This window comes from Labeo rohita, chromosome 8, assembly GCF_022985175.1.
Source record: "Labeo rohita strain BAU-BD-2019 chromosome 8, IGBB_LRoh.1.0, whole genome shotgun sequence".
Lineage (NCBI taxonomy): Eukaryota > Metazoa > Chordata > Actinopteri > Cypriniformes > Cyprinidae > Labeo > Labeo rohita.
Genome location: NC_066876.1, coordinates 5,167,413 through 5,186,615, shown reverse-complemented (window position 1 = coordinate 5,186,615; position 19,203 = coordinate 5,167,413). Strand labels below are relative to the sequence as shown.

General features: G+C 37.3%; 1 protein-coding gene across 1 annotated transcript in view; it reads left to right on the top strand.

Moving 5' to 3' along the window:
* Positions 1-19,203, top strand: part of disp3 (dispatched RND transporter family member 3) — an 87,976-nt gene that overhangs the window by 19,028 nt on the left and 49,745 nt on the right. The window contains exons 2-7 of the mRNA XM_051117660.1: positions 3,516-4,523; positions 6,342-6,561; positions 8,011-8,147; positions 14,325-14,459; positions 14,552-14,712; positions 17,027-17,166. Coding sequence (XP_050973617.1) covers positions 3,524-4,523; positions 6,342-6,561; positions 8,011-8,147; positions 14,325-14,459; positions 14,552-14,712; positions 17,027-17,166 — 1,793 coding nt within the window. The 5' untranslated portion in view covers positions 3,516-3,523. The remainder of the gene's footprint in view (positions 1-3,515; positions 4,524-6,341; positions 6,562-8,010; positions 8,148-14,324; positions 14,460-14,551; positions 14,713-17,026; positions 17,167-19,203) is intronic.

Sequence of the window (19,203 nt, the reverse complement as noted above, 5' to 3'; positions counted from 1 at the left end):
ATCCAGCAACACAACACCTCAATCGCTCAGTCGGAGATATTCTTGTCTAACTTACATCCCTGCTCCGGCATTGAAACAATGGAGGTCAGACTGTTACAGCTGATTTAGGGCGGGTCTGAGGTAAGATGCTCATGTCAATCAACTATGGGAGTGGCCTCTGTCGGTGTGATGCTCTCGACCTGTGGTTAGCGTAGCGTAGTTTCTTGTTATAATGACATATGGTCTTGAGTAAATAATGCTGTTTGGCACAATAAGCAAGCTGACATGCACTACAATCTATATCTTACATTCTATCTATAAATGCATTTTAATCTATGTATTTTTGCACGTCCTCTGTAAATATTATTTTTGGCTTTCAGCAGAACTGCTGAAACTGAGGATGATGTAAGAGGGAACTTGTGATGAATCAAACATCAAAAAAAAGCAAAATGACAGGAAACTAAGAAGTTCATCATTGGGTGCCATGTTCAATACAGCAGCATCTTAGAGATACAGTGGCCACTAATGTGGTTTGGGAAACAGCCGTGACTAGCTAGTTCATTTCCACAACAATACATTGTACTATGGTGGTTAATCAGCGAGTTACATCGTTGTATGAGAAACGCACCCCTGTTTGGGTTGTTTGTCGGACAAAATGGCGGATTCTGCATTATGATTTGTCAGATCGCATGTCAATCAAACTCCCGGATGGGTGAAATCCCACCCTACATTCCAGAAGCCATTTCACTCAGATATACATCACAACAGGGAATAAAAGACTGTCGCAACTTCCGTTTCATACCGACTGTATTTTTATTCATATTATTTTCATATTCTCATAAACACTAAATGTCAGGGTGATACAAAAAAATAAAGCATAAAAGAACAGAATTGTTAAAATGAGCATCTTAAGTAGTATAGATACAATCTTTAATTATTAGACGATAATATCTATCTATCTATCTATCTATCTATCTATCTATCAATCTATCTATCTATCTGTCTGTTTAGACTGATATTGACGTAGTGAATTTAGCTTTAGATTCTCTCTTTCTTCTGCTATGTCTGTCTCTTTCTCTTTTCACAAAAAAAAAAAAAAATCTCATTCTAATGAATTTGTCCTCTGCTGAGGCAGATGTTGAGCTCTCTACATACCAGGAAGACAGATGTTGGTTCTCATCCTCTTGAGATGCCACCAACCAAATATCCTGCTCAAAATAACCATCTTCTCCTATGGAGAGAAACAGTATGCTGTCATCACGACTGAATCGAAAACTTCACTAAGACAGAAACCAATTAAAAATTCTTGAACTGTTTTACAGTGATGAATGTAAAACAAGTCAAATGCAATCATATCACTGATGAATATGTTTAATTATATCCTGATCCTGTCATCATAGTTCTTTATGGATTTTGTAGTGCCATTTATTTTCCATACAAAAATTGATCAATTGAGCATAAGAGAAGGAATATTGACAGACTTGCAATCATCAGAAACTAATTTGCCACATTCAATATGAATCACAAATGAATATTTCATTTAGATAAATATTTTAAGCATCATGAGGGGAATAAAGGTCTGCTGTCCTTCAATCTCTTCACGTAATTTTTAAAGACAGGACTTTATTTTGGGGGTGAGCTGTGACATTTTGTTGAACATGAGCTGGAAAAGTCTTTTAAGATGACAAACGAATACTTCAAATGAAGCATCCATCTCATAAGAGCCCATACTAGACGAACACCTGAGCTTAGCCTACGGTGTTTGCGCATTGAAAGGTGACTTTTAAATGGCTCCTATCTCAGAATGCTAATTACTACCTCAACAGCTTATCAGTTTTCCAGGAGGGTTTATTTAATGCCTAAATCAAGCATCGATCCAGCACAGACCATCTGATCCCAGGAGGAAAATCTTCAGAATCTCTGTGGGGCAGAGATACAGGGATGAAACATCCGTACCCGTTTGCCTCCTCTCTCTCTTTTGGCCCCTGGGCTCCTCACTCTGCTGAAAGTCAATGACTTCCTGGCCTTGTGCTCGCACACAGGGCTCTGGGGGTAATCTGTGTTGAAAATGAAATGGTACAAGCTCAGTTTCACGCTGCCTCGGGCTGTATTGTACATTAGGCAGGTCTTGCATTGGAGTCCTGTCTCTCTCTGTCAGCAATTAGGCAGGCTTAGACGAGTTGAATGATTTAATTTTCAGTGACGCTGCCAACTGTGTGTCAGCTGCTGATAGCATGTTATCTCTGGCTCTCTGTCCCTGTTCTCTCTCTCTCTCACTAGTTCACTCTCCTTCTTGTGTGTGAATAAGTTTAGAAATGCTTTAAGCGAAGTGGGGTTTTCGACAATATCAGCATAAATCCATATCGTTTTGTAGTGTAAATGCATTCAAATAGCTTGCAATTATCACTGATGATTGAAGACCAGCAGCAGTGATTTTCTTTTTGATTACATAATAATGGCATTATATTCTGTGATGCCTAAATGCAGGATTAAACTAGGCGGAGGTTTCTTTTTAAAGATTTTGTCAGCACTTCATGAATTAATTGGCAATTAAGATTAGTAGAAACTTTAGAGATGTTTTATAAATAGTTCTATTTTTACATTTCGTCGCTTGATGTGTCAGTGGTTCTCAACCAGGGGGCCGGAGCCCACTATAGGGCCTCAGAAAATGTTCAAGGGAGCCGCAGGATGACTTACAAGTTTTAAAATGCTAAAAAAACATACTTCTGGAATCACAAAATGGCTTGTGAATAATTAATTTAATAATTAGTTTCTGTTAATAAATATTTTGTGAGAACAGCAGCAAAAATACGAAAAATATCTCAGCTTGTGTGATGGAAGAAAAGTTGAATATTTTATTGAACAGTGGAGAGCGTTTCAGTCCGCTGCCTTAGATAAAAAATATCAGGAAGGCATCTGTACTCAAATGCTGCTAGGTCTTTTCTTAAAACTCTTTTTGCTGTAACTACCTGGTGTCAAGCTGATCCATAGTGGACGCATTAATTATCTTCATAGAAATGAGAATGAGATTACTTCACAGTAGGATCAAAAAGGAAGGTTTAAATGTGCTAAATTATGATGAAAATAATTTTACAATGTAGAACAATAGTAATGCTTCCTGCAAAAATGGCCATGTAGTGTTCACAACGCTGTAAAATCTCCTCACAGTTCGGTGAGAAGAATACATTATTGCACACACGCACATACTTCCTCTGGGTTCAGCATCTCATACCAGAGGCCAAACCATCTGCCAGGCTGATCGTTGGCCTGTGAGACTCGGTTCACTGTTTCCTTCATTTCTTTTCACCACTCACTACCCAGAGGCCAAAACCTTCCACGATTACATTTACAGAATGACAGACTTAACGGCTGTGTCCTTGTCTTAGCAGCGGCCAGCTGAGAATAACCTGCCACTCTCTTAAGGATGCTCCGTAAATCAAGTGCACTTTATCATTGTATTCACCTGTCCAAAAGCAAACGGGAGCACCCAGAAGGCCAAAAGGCGTTAATATAAGTGTTTTGTGTCTTTGTTGTAGTGGCTGCCATGGATTCGGAAGATGAACCCTTGTTGCTCCAAGGTACCTGGAATCTAAGTGAGTTTGAAGAGCAAGAGGAAGAGGAGGAGGAAGAGGAGGAGGAGGAGGAGGAGGGAGACGCAGAAACAGAACAAGCAAATGGAGACGTGCAGGTCTGTAAAGGGGTGTGGTGGGCTTTGGGCTGGGTGTACACACAGCCCTGGGCAAGTGGGTTGGTTCTGGCCTTGGGATTTCTGGTACCCTTCGCCCTCTCAGCTTATATGTTCCTTCGCTGTGAACCGCTAGACATTGACCTTTCTTACAGCGCATTCGAGGTCAGGAGTCATGCCTCGGCAGAACGTTTTGATTCTCTCGCCATTGCCCTGAAAAGCCAGTTGGGGTCTTGGGACAGGCACAGACGTGACGCTGAGGGATTTGACCTTGAAGCCAATGCTCTGAGGGACCTTTTGTTGCTCATGGTAAACAGAAAAGGGAAGGACGTCTCTACAGTGCCGAATGTCACAGAACCTGCAGGCATCTTAGGACAGACTGATATGGAAGCACACAACGAGAACAGACAGTTTGGAAATGAGAAAAACAACAAGATGAAAGATGAAAAGACAGACCCTGTAAAGCCTAACATAACAGCAAACCTCAATTCAAGCGATGCCGAAGATCACAGGAAACCAGACTCACCCTTAATGAGGAAGCGAAGATTTGCAGGATACTCCTACCTGCAGACTCAGGCCTTGTGGAGGATGGAGCTAGTGTTTGTGGCCCAGGGTGACAAGGATAACAACATCTTCACTCCCGAACGCCTTCACACCATACACCACGTAGAGAGACTTCTAATGCAGCATCCTCAGTTTCAGCAGTTCTGCTGGAAGCCACTAGAGGCATTGCGAGACTTGCCTCTGGGACCTTCCTTCTGCTCCCCTCCAAGCTCCCTCCTGTCCTACCTCTTTCCCAGTGAGCGTGGAGGCAAGATCTATTATGATGGAATGGGACCCGATCTAGCTGATATACATGGTGAGTGGTCGGGGGGCCAAACTATCCCACTCTTCATTAACAATTTAGTAATCCTCATTTATTTTTAACTTGAATACTGCATATTGAGTAAAATGAAGCTCAATTACAGCAAATAACCTGCAGCTGGTTCTTCATGGTTTCTGGCTAGTCCAAGTTGGTCATTAGCTGGTATAGATCAGGGGTCTCCAACCATGCACCTGTAGACTGTCCTGCGGATTTCAACTCCAACCCCAATCAAACACACCTGCTAATCAAGGTGTTCAGCAGGACTGGAACTGAATTCTGTAGGTTGATAGCTCTTCAGGAGAAGGGTTGGAGATAACTGGTTTAGATGGTTGGCCAGTTGGACTACCACTTGGTGGAGAATTGGCTGATCTGTAAGACCACATTGGAGCAGAAACACACCAGCTTGACGGTTAAACTATCAAACTATCCCACTCTCCATTAACAAATTATTAATCCTCATGTATTTTTAACTTAAATGCTTTTAAATACTATATAGTTAGTAAAATGAAGCTTAATTACAGGCTAGTCCAGGATGGTCATTAGCTGGTTCAGATCAGGGGTCTCCAACCCTACTCCTGTAGAGCTACCATCCTGCAGATTTCAGCTCCAACCCCAATCAAACGCACCTGAACCAGCTAATCAAAGTGTTCAGTGCTACTTGATAATTACGGACAGCTGTTCTTACAGCAGGGTTGAAACTGAGGTCTGTAGGATGGTAGCTTTCCAGGAGCAGGGTTGGAGATATCTGGTTTAGATGGCTGGCCAGTTGGACTGCCACTTGGTGGAGAATTGGCTGCTCTGTAAAAAAAAAAAGCTTGACCAGGTTGAACTATCAAACTATTCCACTCTATGAACAATTCAGCAATCCGTATTTATTTTTAACTTGAATACTGTTGAATACTGTATATTTAGTACAATGAAGCTCAGTTACAGCAAATAAGCTGCAGCTGGTTCTTCATGGTTTCTGGGTTGTCCAAGTTGGTCTGTAGCTGGTTCAAGGTGGCTTTAGATAAGGGGCCTCCAACCCTGCTCATGTAGAGCTACCGTCCTGCAGATGTCAGCTCCAACCCCAATCAAACACTTGAGTCAGCTAATCAAGGCGCTCAGGGGTACAGACAGGCATGTTGGAGCAGGGTTGGACCTGAAGTCTGCAAGACGGTAGCTCTCCAGGAGCAGAGTTGGAGAACCCTGGTTTAGATTTGGACTAACAAAATTGGCTGATCTGTAAGACCACCTTTGAGCAAAAACAAACCAACTTGACCAGGTTAAACTAGAATGGCCTTGTTTTCCAGTAGGGTTAGCTCTGGTTAACATAGATCAGGGGTGTCCAAATATAGAGTTTTGCTTCAAACTGCTACAACACACTTGCTTGGAAGTTTCCAGTGATCCTGAAGACCGTGATTATCATGATCAAGTGTGTCCAGTTAGAGTTGCAGTTAAACTCCTCAGGAAAGTGTCCCTTTTGAAGCAGGATTGGACACCACTTACATATTGTATAGCACAGGGATTCTCAAATCTAGCCCACAAAATCCACTTTCCTGCAGAGTTTAGCTCTAACACTAATCAAATACACCTGAGCATGCTAATCAATGTCTACAGGAACATTAGAAAATCACAGGTAGGTTAGTTTAATTAGAGTTGGAGCTAAACTCTGCAGTGCATTGGCCCTCCAGGGCAAGATTTGAGGAACTCTGATATAGAGTAACTACGAAATGGTGGCTTTTTGATGTTCAAGGCCTCCTTCACAATTTTGACTCGAATGAAAACTGAAATCTTTTTGATAAAACTGACTGTAGTATCCTCTATTCTCAGGCGCCTTGAGCTTGGCGATCACTCATCCGCAGTTTTACTGGTATGTGGATGAGACACTCACACCAGACAAGCTTCAGTCCTCTCTCCTTCGCAGTGAGATTCATTTTGGAGCTCCTCTCCCCTCCTTCTACTCTCTCCAAGACAGACCCCTAGAACAGAGACGTCTCTTCAGAGACTTTGTGGTCCAGTATGCGGACATCCTGTCACAACAATCCACCAGGTGGGTGTTGAAATCACAGCTGTTGTTGGGATCACTTAAGAAGGAGTATTGTTTGTTTGTCTGGTCTAATACCATGCATGGTTAGTAAAAGCAGAATCAATTTAACAAACATACAAACCAGGGAATTCAGCATAAGATTCATGATTGCTTGTAGGGCATTAAACATGATGCTTGGATACTAGAGCTTGCCATGAAGCAAAGAAAACAAGTGCGAAATTGACTTAGATCCCAACTGGTGGAAGCTTTATTCCCCACACTGTATATATCTGCATATAATTTCCATATGCATATTGCTGCATATTGCAAATGATAAGTGAGATACAACACTGATAAAAATATATATATATTTTTTAATTTATTTATACACATTGCTAAACATCCTTAAAGATATAATTATAAGACACCAGGGTGTGTTTTCAGAGAATATATTTTGAACATTCTTTTTTTCCCCAGTGGGAAATTGTTTTTACTTGAGAGAAGAAGGTTAATGTTACCTTGCAGTGGTTGAGGTTTTAATTGCAATCAGGGCTACAATTTAACGTGACTGGTAACCACAATAATAAAAATAGAAACAGGAACCTTTCCTGCCATGGAAAATCCAAAAGCTATCAGTTATACAAAATGAATGAACTCCTTTCAGTGCTTAACTTCATTCAATAAGATGGCATTTTTAATCTAAAAGTGAAGTACTGTACTTAATGAAAATTTAAGTGCACATGAGAACTGTCATAAGACAGAATTTGCTTTCATAAAATTGACATCCATAACAGTGCCATGGACTTATGAGGACAATCTCAATGGCACAATGGTGATGAATCTTGGTTCGGTCCTCCCGCTCTTCTGTGTAGCAGCTGGAGCTACTGTTCATTTTACTAACGTAAAAATAACGAGTTATATATAAATGATTAAACACACAATGGGAGTCCATTAAGTCACTAAGTATTCCCTGGTGTTAGTGACAAAAGTCAGTTAGTCAGATGTTTCGATTTTGGTTGTAGTCATCTTTGCAAATGAAACCCCAGAAGGATGATAACAGACTTTGAACTAAACAAAACCAGCCATGAATCAGAGACAATGGCTCAAAGCTTTATTGCATCTGCACAACACCCCTAATATACTTACTGCTGTCAAGACAGCGAATGTAAGCAGATGCTCTTCAAATGACAGTCATTACTGCCGGCATGACAATGGTAGGAGGCCTAGAAATGAGCCAATGGCCAGACGCAGAATAGGCGTTCATTGTAGCTCTGGTACTGTAATAACGCCTTTAAGAGCCCCCCGATGTAATTAAGATAATCTTTTTCCATCTGCTAATGTGTGCCCATTTCCGTTTTCTCTCTCATCCCCCTTGTCTGGTCCTTCTATTGTAATATGTCATCTGATGTCAGCCATTACCCTTCTCGACTATCCTTCTCTCTCATCCCTTGTTTTTGATTCTCTCCCTCTCAGTAAAGTGAAGGTGCTGTACGGGGGTACGGAGTTATTTGATGATGAGGTGCGGAAGACCTTCCACAGTGACATGTTGCTGGCTTTGTTCAGTGGGGGATGCATTACTGTCCTTGTGTATGTTCTCACTTCATTTTCTGGTAAGACACCCACCAAGCATTCAATCAAACAAATTCACAGTGCCAGTGATTTTAGCACAGTTAAGGCTGTTTCTATACAGTCAACACAGGATAGAGATGCCAGTGTTCAATAAACTCAGATCTTTTTAGTCATTAACAGTATGCTGGTTACATTTAGCAAGCAACAGAGAAGCTTGGTGTATAGAATTCATTGTTTAGACTGGATGAGCACTGATATTTATGGCTTTTAGTTTTTGTCATATCACTTGTCTGTGTTTGCTGTCAGTCTGTGCAGTGGTGGTAGGGATTTTGCAGTGAACCCTTTCTGCGGGTTACATCTATTGACGTTATTTTTAACGTAAGAGCTGGTGTAGCCATTTTTAACTTGAATGCGCAGGGCTTTTAAGCTGCTTGCAGTTATTTTAGCCGTACGCTCCATAATACAAGGCTTAATGTGTTGTTTTAATATGAATGAATTTTTGTATATTGATTTTTTTTTTTCACATTTTACCCATATTTTGAATTTCAGATTGCACTCAATTGATTTTCAGAGTTAAAGGAAATGCCTGTGCACTTAATGGAAAATATCCTGCTAATTTATTTGCTAGAACATTATCCATTTTTGTACTGAATGTTTTCTTACAGAGTAGAAAAACAGTCCTTTATGCCGCTTAATATTGCAAACTGGTATGTTTTCCTTTTACTGTAATTTATTATCATCACCAATTTTAATTGACGACTTTCAAATCCATTGTAATTTATTACAATCAGAAACACACTGGTTTGTAAGACAAAGTGTTTTAGATTAATAAATGCTTTAGAAGTATTCTTTTTAGGTCACACTTATTTTAAGGTCCAGCTCTCACTATTAACTATTATGACTTTTGCCTCAGTAAACTCCTAATTTGCTGCTAATTAATAGTTAGTAAGAAAGTTGTTAAGTTTAGGATTAAGAGATCTAGAATATGGTCGTGCAAATTAAGGAATTAATATGTGCTTTATAAATATTAATATGCTTGTAATATGCATGGTATTAAGCAGTAACAATTTGTCCCTAAAAAAAGGTTTAAAGTAATTACTGCAAAGTATGCAATTTGGTAAGACTTTTGTTTTAAGGTCCAACTGTCACTATTAACTACACTGTAAAAAAGAATTTGTTGAGTCAACTTAAATTAATTTGTTACCCGGCTGACTTAAAATTTTAAATTCAGTCAACTCAAAAAAAAAGTTTATTCAATTTGAAATGTTAAGTTATACTAAGTGACAACTTAGATAGTTGAGTTGATTCAACTTTAAAATTTTAAGGCAGCTGGGTTACTTACCCAGCTTCTCATGCTTGATGGTTCCCATCCTGGCACAAATCTCTCGATTAGATCTGTGTTTGATGAAGGCCCGCCTTCCGAAAAAAAAAAAGTGTTGTGATTGGTTAGCTGTCCCAGTGCATTGTGATTGGCGAACAGCTTAGACCGTGTTTCTGTACTGCCACACCCCTTACAAAAGCAGCAAGTTCCGTCTGCTCTGTTATAGTTTAGGATATATTAAGGTATACTTGATGCTACAGAAGTGTTGTGTCCTATCGTCAGCCTGCGCAATCACCGATACATGATATTATCGTGCTAATTTATTTAATTATTTTCATACTTAGTTTCATTGCCCGAAACCAGCTCCAGCATAAGGCTAAAAGCAGACTAATATTTTTAATATGACTTAATTTGTATTTAACTTGACAACTGAATAAATAAAAATAAATAAAAAACATGACAACAATTGAATAAAAACATTTTAAGTTATTAATTATAATGATTACATTCCCTTAGTTATTCAAAAAACAACGTTGTGTGGCCGTGTTGTGACATCACAACACCCGGTAAACAACGCTGTAGCCCAAAGGAGCCATTCATTGTAGTTCTTGAAAAGAGATTTTTAAAAAATAAATAAATAAATAAAAATATCTCCCTTTGGAGTGGACTTTGAGATTTGTAACTTTGTAGATCGTTTTTATGCCCAAACATACACAACACACAATGACTAAAGTTCAAAAAGTGAAAAAGTATAACTGCATAAAAAGCATATTAGGACCCCTAACCAATACCTAAACTTAACAACTACCTTACTAACTAGTAATAAGCAGTAATTGTGAGTTTATTGAGGCAAAAGTCAAAATTAGTTACAGGAACACTCCACTTTTTTTGAAAATAGGTTCATTTTCCAACTCCCCTAGAGTTAAACAGTTGAGTTTTACCGTTTTCAAATCCATTCAGCTAATTTTCTGGTCTGGTGGTAGCACTTTTAGAATAGCTTAGCATAGATCAATAGCTTAGCATAGATCATTGAATCTGATTAGACCGTTAGCATCTCGCTCAAAAATGACCAAAGAGTTTTGACATTTTTCCTATTTAAAACTTGACTCTTACATTGTGTACATAGACAGACGAAAAATGAAAAGTTGCTAATTTCTAGGTTAATAATCAAGGAACTTTGCTGCCGTACCATGGGTGCAGGAGGCGCAATGAAATTACGCAGCCGTTAACTCTGCCGGCTGCAACTCTGCATCTACACAAACATAATGCCAGTCACTTTCAGGCGCTGCGTAATATCATTGCGCCTGCTGCACCCATGGTACGGCAGCAAAGTTCCTTGATTATTACGCCGGAATGAGAGTATAGTTCCTAGCCATATCGGCCTAGAAAATCACAATTTTTCATTTTCCATCAGTCTTAGTACATGATGTAACTACAGAAGAGTCAAGTTTTAAATAGGAAAAATATCGTAATTATATATGGTCATTTTTGAGTGAACTATATTTGTTGGCAGAGAGTCAGCTGATGCAAGCTTGACTAACGTGACCTGCCAGAACGCTATGCTTGATTATTTATTTTTCTTGGTTAATTTCAAGTCGTATCAGTAACAGTAGCTAATGTATTATGAAAAACAAATTATTGCATTTAAAAATTAACATTAATATACCATCTTACATGCTGTAAAAAGAGTTTATTATATCAAATGTATTAATAATATCAACAAATTGTATTGCTTTGTATTGCAACGTGTTACTTATAAAAAATAAAATTAATACATGGTTTCAACCTTGATGAAAGGTTGTGACAGATATGATGTGAGCTTTAACCTTGTTTTTCTGACTTGTTTTTCACTGAAATTGCTCATCCACAGAAAGGCATCAGTGCTTTGTGTCAACATATGTGTCAGCAGATAAGCTGCAAATGATTTCAGAAATGAAATGTGACTGATGTCTTGAACCTGAACAGACTACCCACACACTAAACAGCAGGAGTTTACAACTCTGTGCCGTATGGCTTAATTAGGCACAGCAGTAAACATGTATTTCAGCTACGAGTCTATTAAAAGCACAAGACGATGCAGACTTGAATGTGCACGAACTGTGACTTTAGTTGTTGTGCAATTCATCAAGTAAATCTTATTGATTTGGCAGTCTCTCAGCTCCACAGCTGGTTTACTTGGAATATTCAGGTCGTTATACTATTTTTGTCAGAACATTCCTAAAATGAGGCTTATTTTTCTCACAGCTGCTGCATCAACAAGCGTCTGGATAATGGAAAATGGAGCACCACGTTTCCATTTGACATTTTCACGGAAACCTCAATGGCGCTTTTACACATTACATAACTTGACCTCTGTGCTTTATCTGTATATCATATAACCTTCCCTGAACCTTCAGAATTCATTTATGTCAGCTGCATTTGAAATGCGCTGCCTTGTTAGAGAAACAATAGAGAGCCCTCGAACGCTGTGGTTCCACTCAGCTTGTGCACCAATTTGTAAATGTTTGTTACGAAACCTTTAGCACTCCCTGTTCGCCACAGCACTTTCGGCTAATTCAGGGATAAAAGCGTGAAACCACAGAAAACATCTTATGCTGTAAAGCATGTGGGTCAAAAATATCTTAGCTAATGCAAAATTGAAAACTGCAGTTTGTAATGGTGACGTCTTTCAAATTTGACAGTAAGACTTTTTGAACAATTAGCTTGAAGTACTGATGCTAACTTACGTTTTTTAATAGCATGACTGTAGCCCAGCCATTAAAATATTGTAGCTTTTTTAGTAAAAAGGCTATTGTTGTAGTGCTACTTTTGCTGTGTGCAGCCATTTATTTTAGTGAATCACTCAAATTAGATTGTTTATTAAATGAACTAGTTCAAAAGAGAAAGGTTCACTGATTAATTTGAGACTCTCTGTACCATTTTCTTTTTTTAATTAAATAAAATAAATACAATTTTTGTATGTAGAGTATCTATACCAAACTATTTTGTAAAACTGTGCTATTTATTACTGTTTTTGACTGAGTTACACTACCATTGAAAAGTTTGGTACCAGTAAGGTAATTTTTTTTTTATCAGCGAGGACACTTTAAATGTATAAAAAGTGACAGTAAAGACTTTTATATAGTCACAAAAGATTTATATTTAGGGGTTCAAGTGAATAGCGCTGAAACCCTATTGTAATTGTTAGAACGGCCAAGGATCAGCAATCTCCAAGTAAAACTGATCATGCAGACCAAACCATAAGTTGTAGAGACTTTAAACTTGGAGGGATGGTAGTACTCACACTGTCTACAGTGTCACCAAGGCTCACCCCAGTTGGCCTTATGGGGGCGCTACAGCGATCAAAAGTACCTCCTAAACCGTTAGTTGCAGGATCAGGTGTCTTATGTCGTTGGAATCAAATTTTTGGGGTATTTTGGATTTTTTGAAAAACCTAATTTTGCGAACTAGTCCTAGGTTTTTCGCCCAAACGGAACCAAACCAGCGCAGGAAGAGAAGTATCAATAATTCTCAAAAAAAAAAAAAAAAGTTGAACTTTTGACTCACCGTTGCAAAAGGATGCCAAAACATTCAAATGGGCGTATAACTCCTGAAAGGAATGAGATATCTCGTCCAAACTCACACTTATGTAAGAGCACAATTTAGGTCACGGGGGAAAATGCAGAGCGTGACCACTTGGTGGCGCTATAAGAGGGAAAAACATAAAAATGGCTATACCTATGCAACTATTTGTCTTATCAACATTAAAATCGCAGTGCATGGTCTTGGTCCAAAGTGCCACAAGTGTCTATAAGGACATTTGCATATATCAAAAAAAAAAATGGCTGTAATTGGCAGTTTGTTCACCTATTAGACAAGGATAACGGATGACGATTGGAATGAAACTCTGTGGGCCTGTTTGACTCATGGGCATTTCTCTGTGAGAAACGTGCATTTTTCAAGGGTTGTACATTGCTCAGTTTTTCGCACATACATGTGATATTTGTATCATTTGATATAACTTCATTACAGACAACTTTGCCTCTAGAACCACTACTTTCAATCAAATCAACTGTTAAATGATTGAGAACATATAAAAAGCATACTTTTTACAAACTAGTAGGTTTTTTGCTTAATCTGGAAAAAAAAAACACTCCAGTACAATTGTCTGTGGACTTAGATTAATAATTAGCAAAAAATGTTGAAATTTACCCTTTGGGAAGCTATAACAGGTTTTGTTTAGAAAAGGGGCCTGTCCAAATTTACCCCAAATCCTATAAAGCCTAAAGGAAAACTCAAGACCTCACGAAACCTGGTGAGCACATGCGACAGATGACTCTAAACAAGCATGCAAAGTTTAAAGGGATTGGACCACAGCTGGTGCTATAACTGTGATAAACATTTGAAAATATATTTCTGTGGTAAATTACCTGGATTTGCCAAAATGCTTTTTTAAATAATTGATTTAGGTGGTTTCAGGCTTGCTAAATAATGTCTGTTTTCACTCGAACCCCAATAATTGCTGTTTGCAGCTATATTATTAATAGATGCTGTTGAATTTTTTTGTTGAAACTTTTGAATAGTAGTGTGTATAATATGTTTTTCTTTTCTTTTCAATTCTTTCTGGTTTTATTAATTATAGTGTATATTTAGAACTAATAGAAGTCAGTTATACTTAGATATCTAAAAAGTCATAAAAGTTGATATTTATATTATTTCAGTGCCTTGAAAATACTGTTACAATTGCATGTACAATTATGGAATTGCAGTAATTTATTTAAAAGGGCAAATTCTTTTAAATATATGTTTAACTAATATTTTAGTATCTTGTAGTGTATTGCTAACTAAAGATTAACTTTACTGTGGTTGAACTGCTTTAAATAATGAGTAACTCCATGTCAATTTCATTTCTCCACAGTGTTTCTGACGTTCTTTGGCTTGGCCAGTATTGGTCTGAGCTGTCTTGTGGCGCTCTTCTTGTATCATGTGGTGTTTGGAGTGAAATATCTCGGCATTCTCAATGGAGTGGCAGCTTTCGTCATCATCGGCATTGGTGAGAATAATAAAATGTCACCCTATGAGCTTTCCACATTGTAAATGATCGTATAGATTGCTATGCTGAACTTCCTCTTTCTTTCCTTCTAGGCGTGGATGACGTGTTTGTGTTCATCAGTACGTTCAGACAGTCAGCCCACCTGACTTGTTCATTACAGCGTATGATTTACACAGTAAAGACAGCAGGCCGAGCCACGTTCCTCACGTCCTTCACCACGGCAGCAGCATATGCTGCAAACACCTTCTCACAGGTGCAGTCAGCCAAGCAGAATAAACATGTCTAGAAAATCAATTCTCAAAACAGAGACGTGCTAACATTTTGACCATTTTGAAGGGTATGTTCTAGATGGAGTGCAGGGGCTAAAATCTACGCTTAGGGAGGATTTTGTTAAGTTCACTTGCAGTGCTAGCCAAGGTTTCTTGCAACAAAGATTGTTGTATTTTAGTTTTTCTCAACTATGTTTTCACTGCTATACCTTTAACCTTGTGAAGCCTAATATTAAATATTAGCCAGATTTTTTTCCCAAATGGAACAGTGTATTGAACCTTTTTGAAAACAAACAAAAAAAAAAAACATCAATAATAAAAAAATATATATAGTATAAAACACATTTGATACATTAGGGTTTTATGGATCATATTTGGAGCTTAAAGTCAAGAAAAAAAAAAAAACCTTTATTCAAAATATACATTTTGCTAATGTTTCTAATGTTTATCAGACCAAAAGTATAAAATCTGACAGCTTGTAATAGAAATCAATGAGATTTTTACATATAACAGTATAGCAGACTACTTTTATACAATGCATATAAATATCAATAATATTAGTATGATTATATTTAAATGCTTAGTTTTATGATCAAAACTCTTTAGTTTTGAAAACATGTAAGTGCAATACAATGATGATTCAGAGATGAACAAATAAACATTCCTCAAAGGTCTGTTTTGAAGTCAAAAGCCCGTTTCTGCCACTGAATAATTTTTTTTCAAAAAGGTTATTGTGACTTTTTATCCCACAATTTTGCCTTTTTTCTCAGAATTTTGGTACAAACTCGCAATTGCGAGTTATAGTCACAATTCAGACTTTTTTTTTCACAAAATTGAGGTATAAGCTAACAAGTGTGAGTTAAAGTCAGAATTATGTGATATAAACTCACATTTTTGACTTTCTTTGTGTGTTATACACTTGCAATTGCAAGTTATAAAGTCAGAAAATAATATAAATAAATATTATATAAATATAAAATCGCATTTGCAAGAAATAAAATCAGAATTGTAAGACACAAAAATTTGCAATTCTGACTTTTTTTCTCAAAAATGCTAGTTTAAATTTTGCTATTCTGACTTTTTTCTTGCAATTCTGAATTTTGAAGGGAAATAAAGACTATGTTCTCAGAATTTCAAGTTTATATCTCACAATTCTGACTTAACTTGCAATTGCGTGTTATGAAGTCAGAATTGGGATATATTAGCCTTCAATTCTCAAAAAAAATTGTAAGATATAAACTCACAATTCTGAGAAAAAAGTCATAATTGTAAGTTTATATCTTGCAATTCTGACTTTATTTCTCAGAATTGCAACTTTATTTCTCAAAATTGCAAGTTTATATCTCATAATTTTGATTACGTTTCTCAGAATTAATGTCTAAGAAAAAAAGTCAGAAGTGGGAGATATAAGTCACAACTACCTTTTTAAAATGTATTTATTCAGTGGTGGAAATGGGCTGTCATAGATGATACATATTGTATTTTATTACATTACATTTAATTACATTTTAGCATCATCAAAAAATGATCAAGTAAGTGTCAAGTAAATTAACTCTGTTATGATTGATCAGAGATTGATCAATCTGTTATGATCAACATCCAGTTGGCAGGTGTGTGTGAAAAAATTTTGCGTTTCAACTCGCTGGCTAAAAAAACAACCCAGGGCAGCATTATAAAAGTAGCCCAAGTTTGCAGTTAAACCGTGGACTTGGCAGCACTGATATTAATGTAATTTGCATTTTGCTAAATACTACACATGCATATGTCATTGTGTTCATGGTTGTGATTTTTCAATCAATTTCCCTTTTGTTTTTTGCTAGGAACATCAATTTTACACAATGAAAAAATACAATTTAAAAAATTCTGCTTTCAGTGCTGACCTGTGACCCGTACATTCTGTAACTTCCTGTCATCAAAGCTTTAAGTGGTGTGGTAAAACGAGCTAAAGTTCTGAGTGAACTTGAGGATTTGTATGTGACCTCCTACTTTAAAGCTCAGGATCTTACATCAATCAAAAAATAAACACCATGAGCACAAAATGATGAAATAAGCTGCAAGAACATGTAGAGTAGACAGTCAAACATTGCTTTATCTTTAAAGAGGGGTCTTATTTTATTCGCAGTATCTTTTGTACCCATGGGGCTTTTATGTTTCTGTCACCGACTCATGTTTATTCAATAGCATATACTGGCGTAATGAGAATCTCGCCAGTTAATTTATTTTAAAACATGCAAAGGAGTGAAAAAATTCTGACAACACCTGACGCGTGACCTTTATCTGTTTTGCATGCGTCATAAGATCCCGGCGGTTCATGACTTCGGTCTGTTCATGTCTCTCATTGTGAGCTGCTGCTGGCTTTGGGTGTCCATTCTCATGCCCGCTGCCCTTTGCATCTGGAGCCAGTGTGGAGCTGTCCATGCCAACACCTGTCCCAAATGGTACATTGTGTTATTTCTTCTAAAATGTCTTTTGAGAAATGTACATGTTCTTTCTTTCGAATCCTATAGCTTCTGTCATATTGTAAATTTATTAAATTGATAGTTGCTGAATTACTTACTTCTGTGGGATACAAAAGAAAATTTTTTTCTCCATATGGTGGAAGTCAGTGGCCACCAAAACTGTTTGGTTAATTCTGTTCTCATGGGAAAACAACTATTTTACAAGGTGGCAATTCGTATGAATTTGTACGTTGTGAATCGTATAAGATGTATGATTTTTGGGAAATGTGAAAATGTAAGCATGAAGATCCACCCTTAAAATTCAGACGAACTAGTCACCAATTTACCAAAAGGCAAAAGAGTTATGAATTGCCATTGTGTTGATTTTGTAATTGTATAATTGACCTATCGGTAAGCCCCATCCCCCTCAGTTACTGTTGCTCACTCGGACAAACAAACAGAGTTGCCAACTGTGCCAACAATGACAGCTGTCAGTGTGAAAATCTTGTCCCAAGATGTTTTTGATACATTTTGGATACAGAAGGACCAGATTAATTTGGAAGGGAGGGTTTACAGATCACAATGCAAGAGGGAGAAGCCTCATGTTATGGTCATTACAATCGAAGATGACAATATCCAAGATCAACACTGTTCATGTACCACAGTGTAAAATCAAGTTTAATTTACAAGTTTAATTTAATTTACATTTAACCAGTTTAATATGGAAAGGCGCTGAATAGTCCTTCATTTATGTGTTTTTGACCGATACTGTACATGTGAGACGTGAGAACAGTTAGCAATTTGGGTTTGTACGTTAGCATGGACCAGGGCTATTAGTTTCATTTGAGGGCCAGATTATCGAATTTAAAATTCGAAGGGGACCAAGAGGGTGGGGCCATCCCAGTCTCTTTATGGGGGGTCTATAAAATAAGAAGTTAAAATTAAATGCATATTCAGCAGTAAAAATGAAATAATATTACCAACAACAACATCTATAAAAGGTTAACATTTATTTTGTCTGTCAATTGATTAAAAAAAACATAATTAATTACAAATTTCTGTAATTAATTATGATTAATTACATATTATTATATTTATATTGTCATAATTTCACATTGAACCTCCAAATTAATGTAGAAAAAACATAAAAATGCTACATTTTAAATGTTTAATGGCATCTCTTTACCAAGTAGCCTATTATTAAAGGAGAAGTCCACTTCCAGAACAACAATTTACAAATAATTTACTCACCCCCTTGTCATCCAAGATGTTCATGTCTTTCTGTCTTCAGTCGTGAAGAAATTATGGTTTTTGAGGAAAGCATTTCAGGATTTTTCTCCATATAATGGACTTCATTGGTGCCCTGATTTTGAACTTCCAAAATGCAGTTTAAATGCAGCTTCAAAGGCTCTAAACGATCGCAGCCGAGGAAGGAGGGTGTTATCTAGCGAAACGATCGGTCATTTTTTTCGGAAAATAAAAATTTTTAAGCACAAAAGCTTGTGTAGCACAGGCTCTGGGATGCGCGTTCACAACGTTACGTACTACTGAATCACATTGAAAGGTCACGCGGAACGTAGACGGAACAGTGTTTACAAAGCGAACGCGCAAAGACTAAGAAAGTGCAAGTAAGTCAAACGCTGTGTACAAACAAAAAGGTACAACGATGTCAGATGATTCTGAAGTTGTAGGAGAAAATAAGATGGAGTTTTTCGCCATACTCTACCTTTTTTATTCAGAGTACACAGACAATGAACTTAGATGTGATTCGTAGTAGTGATGGGAAGTTCGGATCATTTTACCGACTTGGACCTTTGAGTCTCGTTCAGCAAAATAAACAAATCTTTTTTCAAGTCATTCCGTTCATTTTAGCAAAATATAATAAACATGTTACGTGTTACTTCCCTAACACATCTACTGCTTACACAAACGTTGATCACACTACAAACAAGATAAAACTATAATGCTATAAGAAACAGAAAAGATTCATTCATTGTTTACCTGGGTCTTTAGTCTATAATTAGCTCACCTAACCTC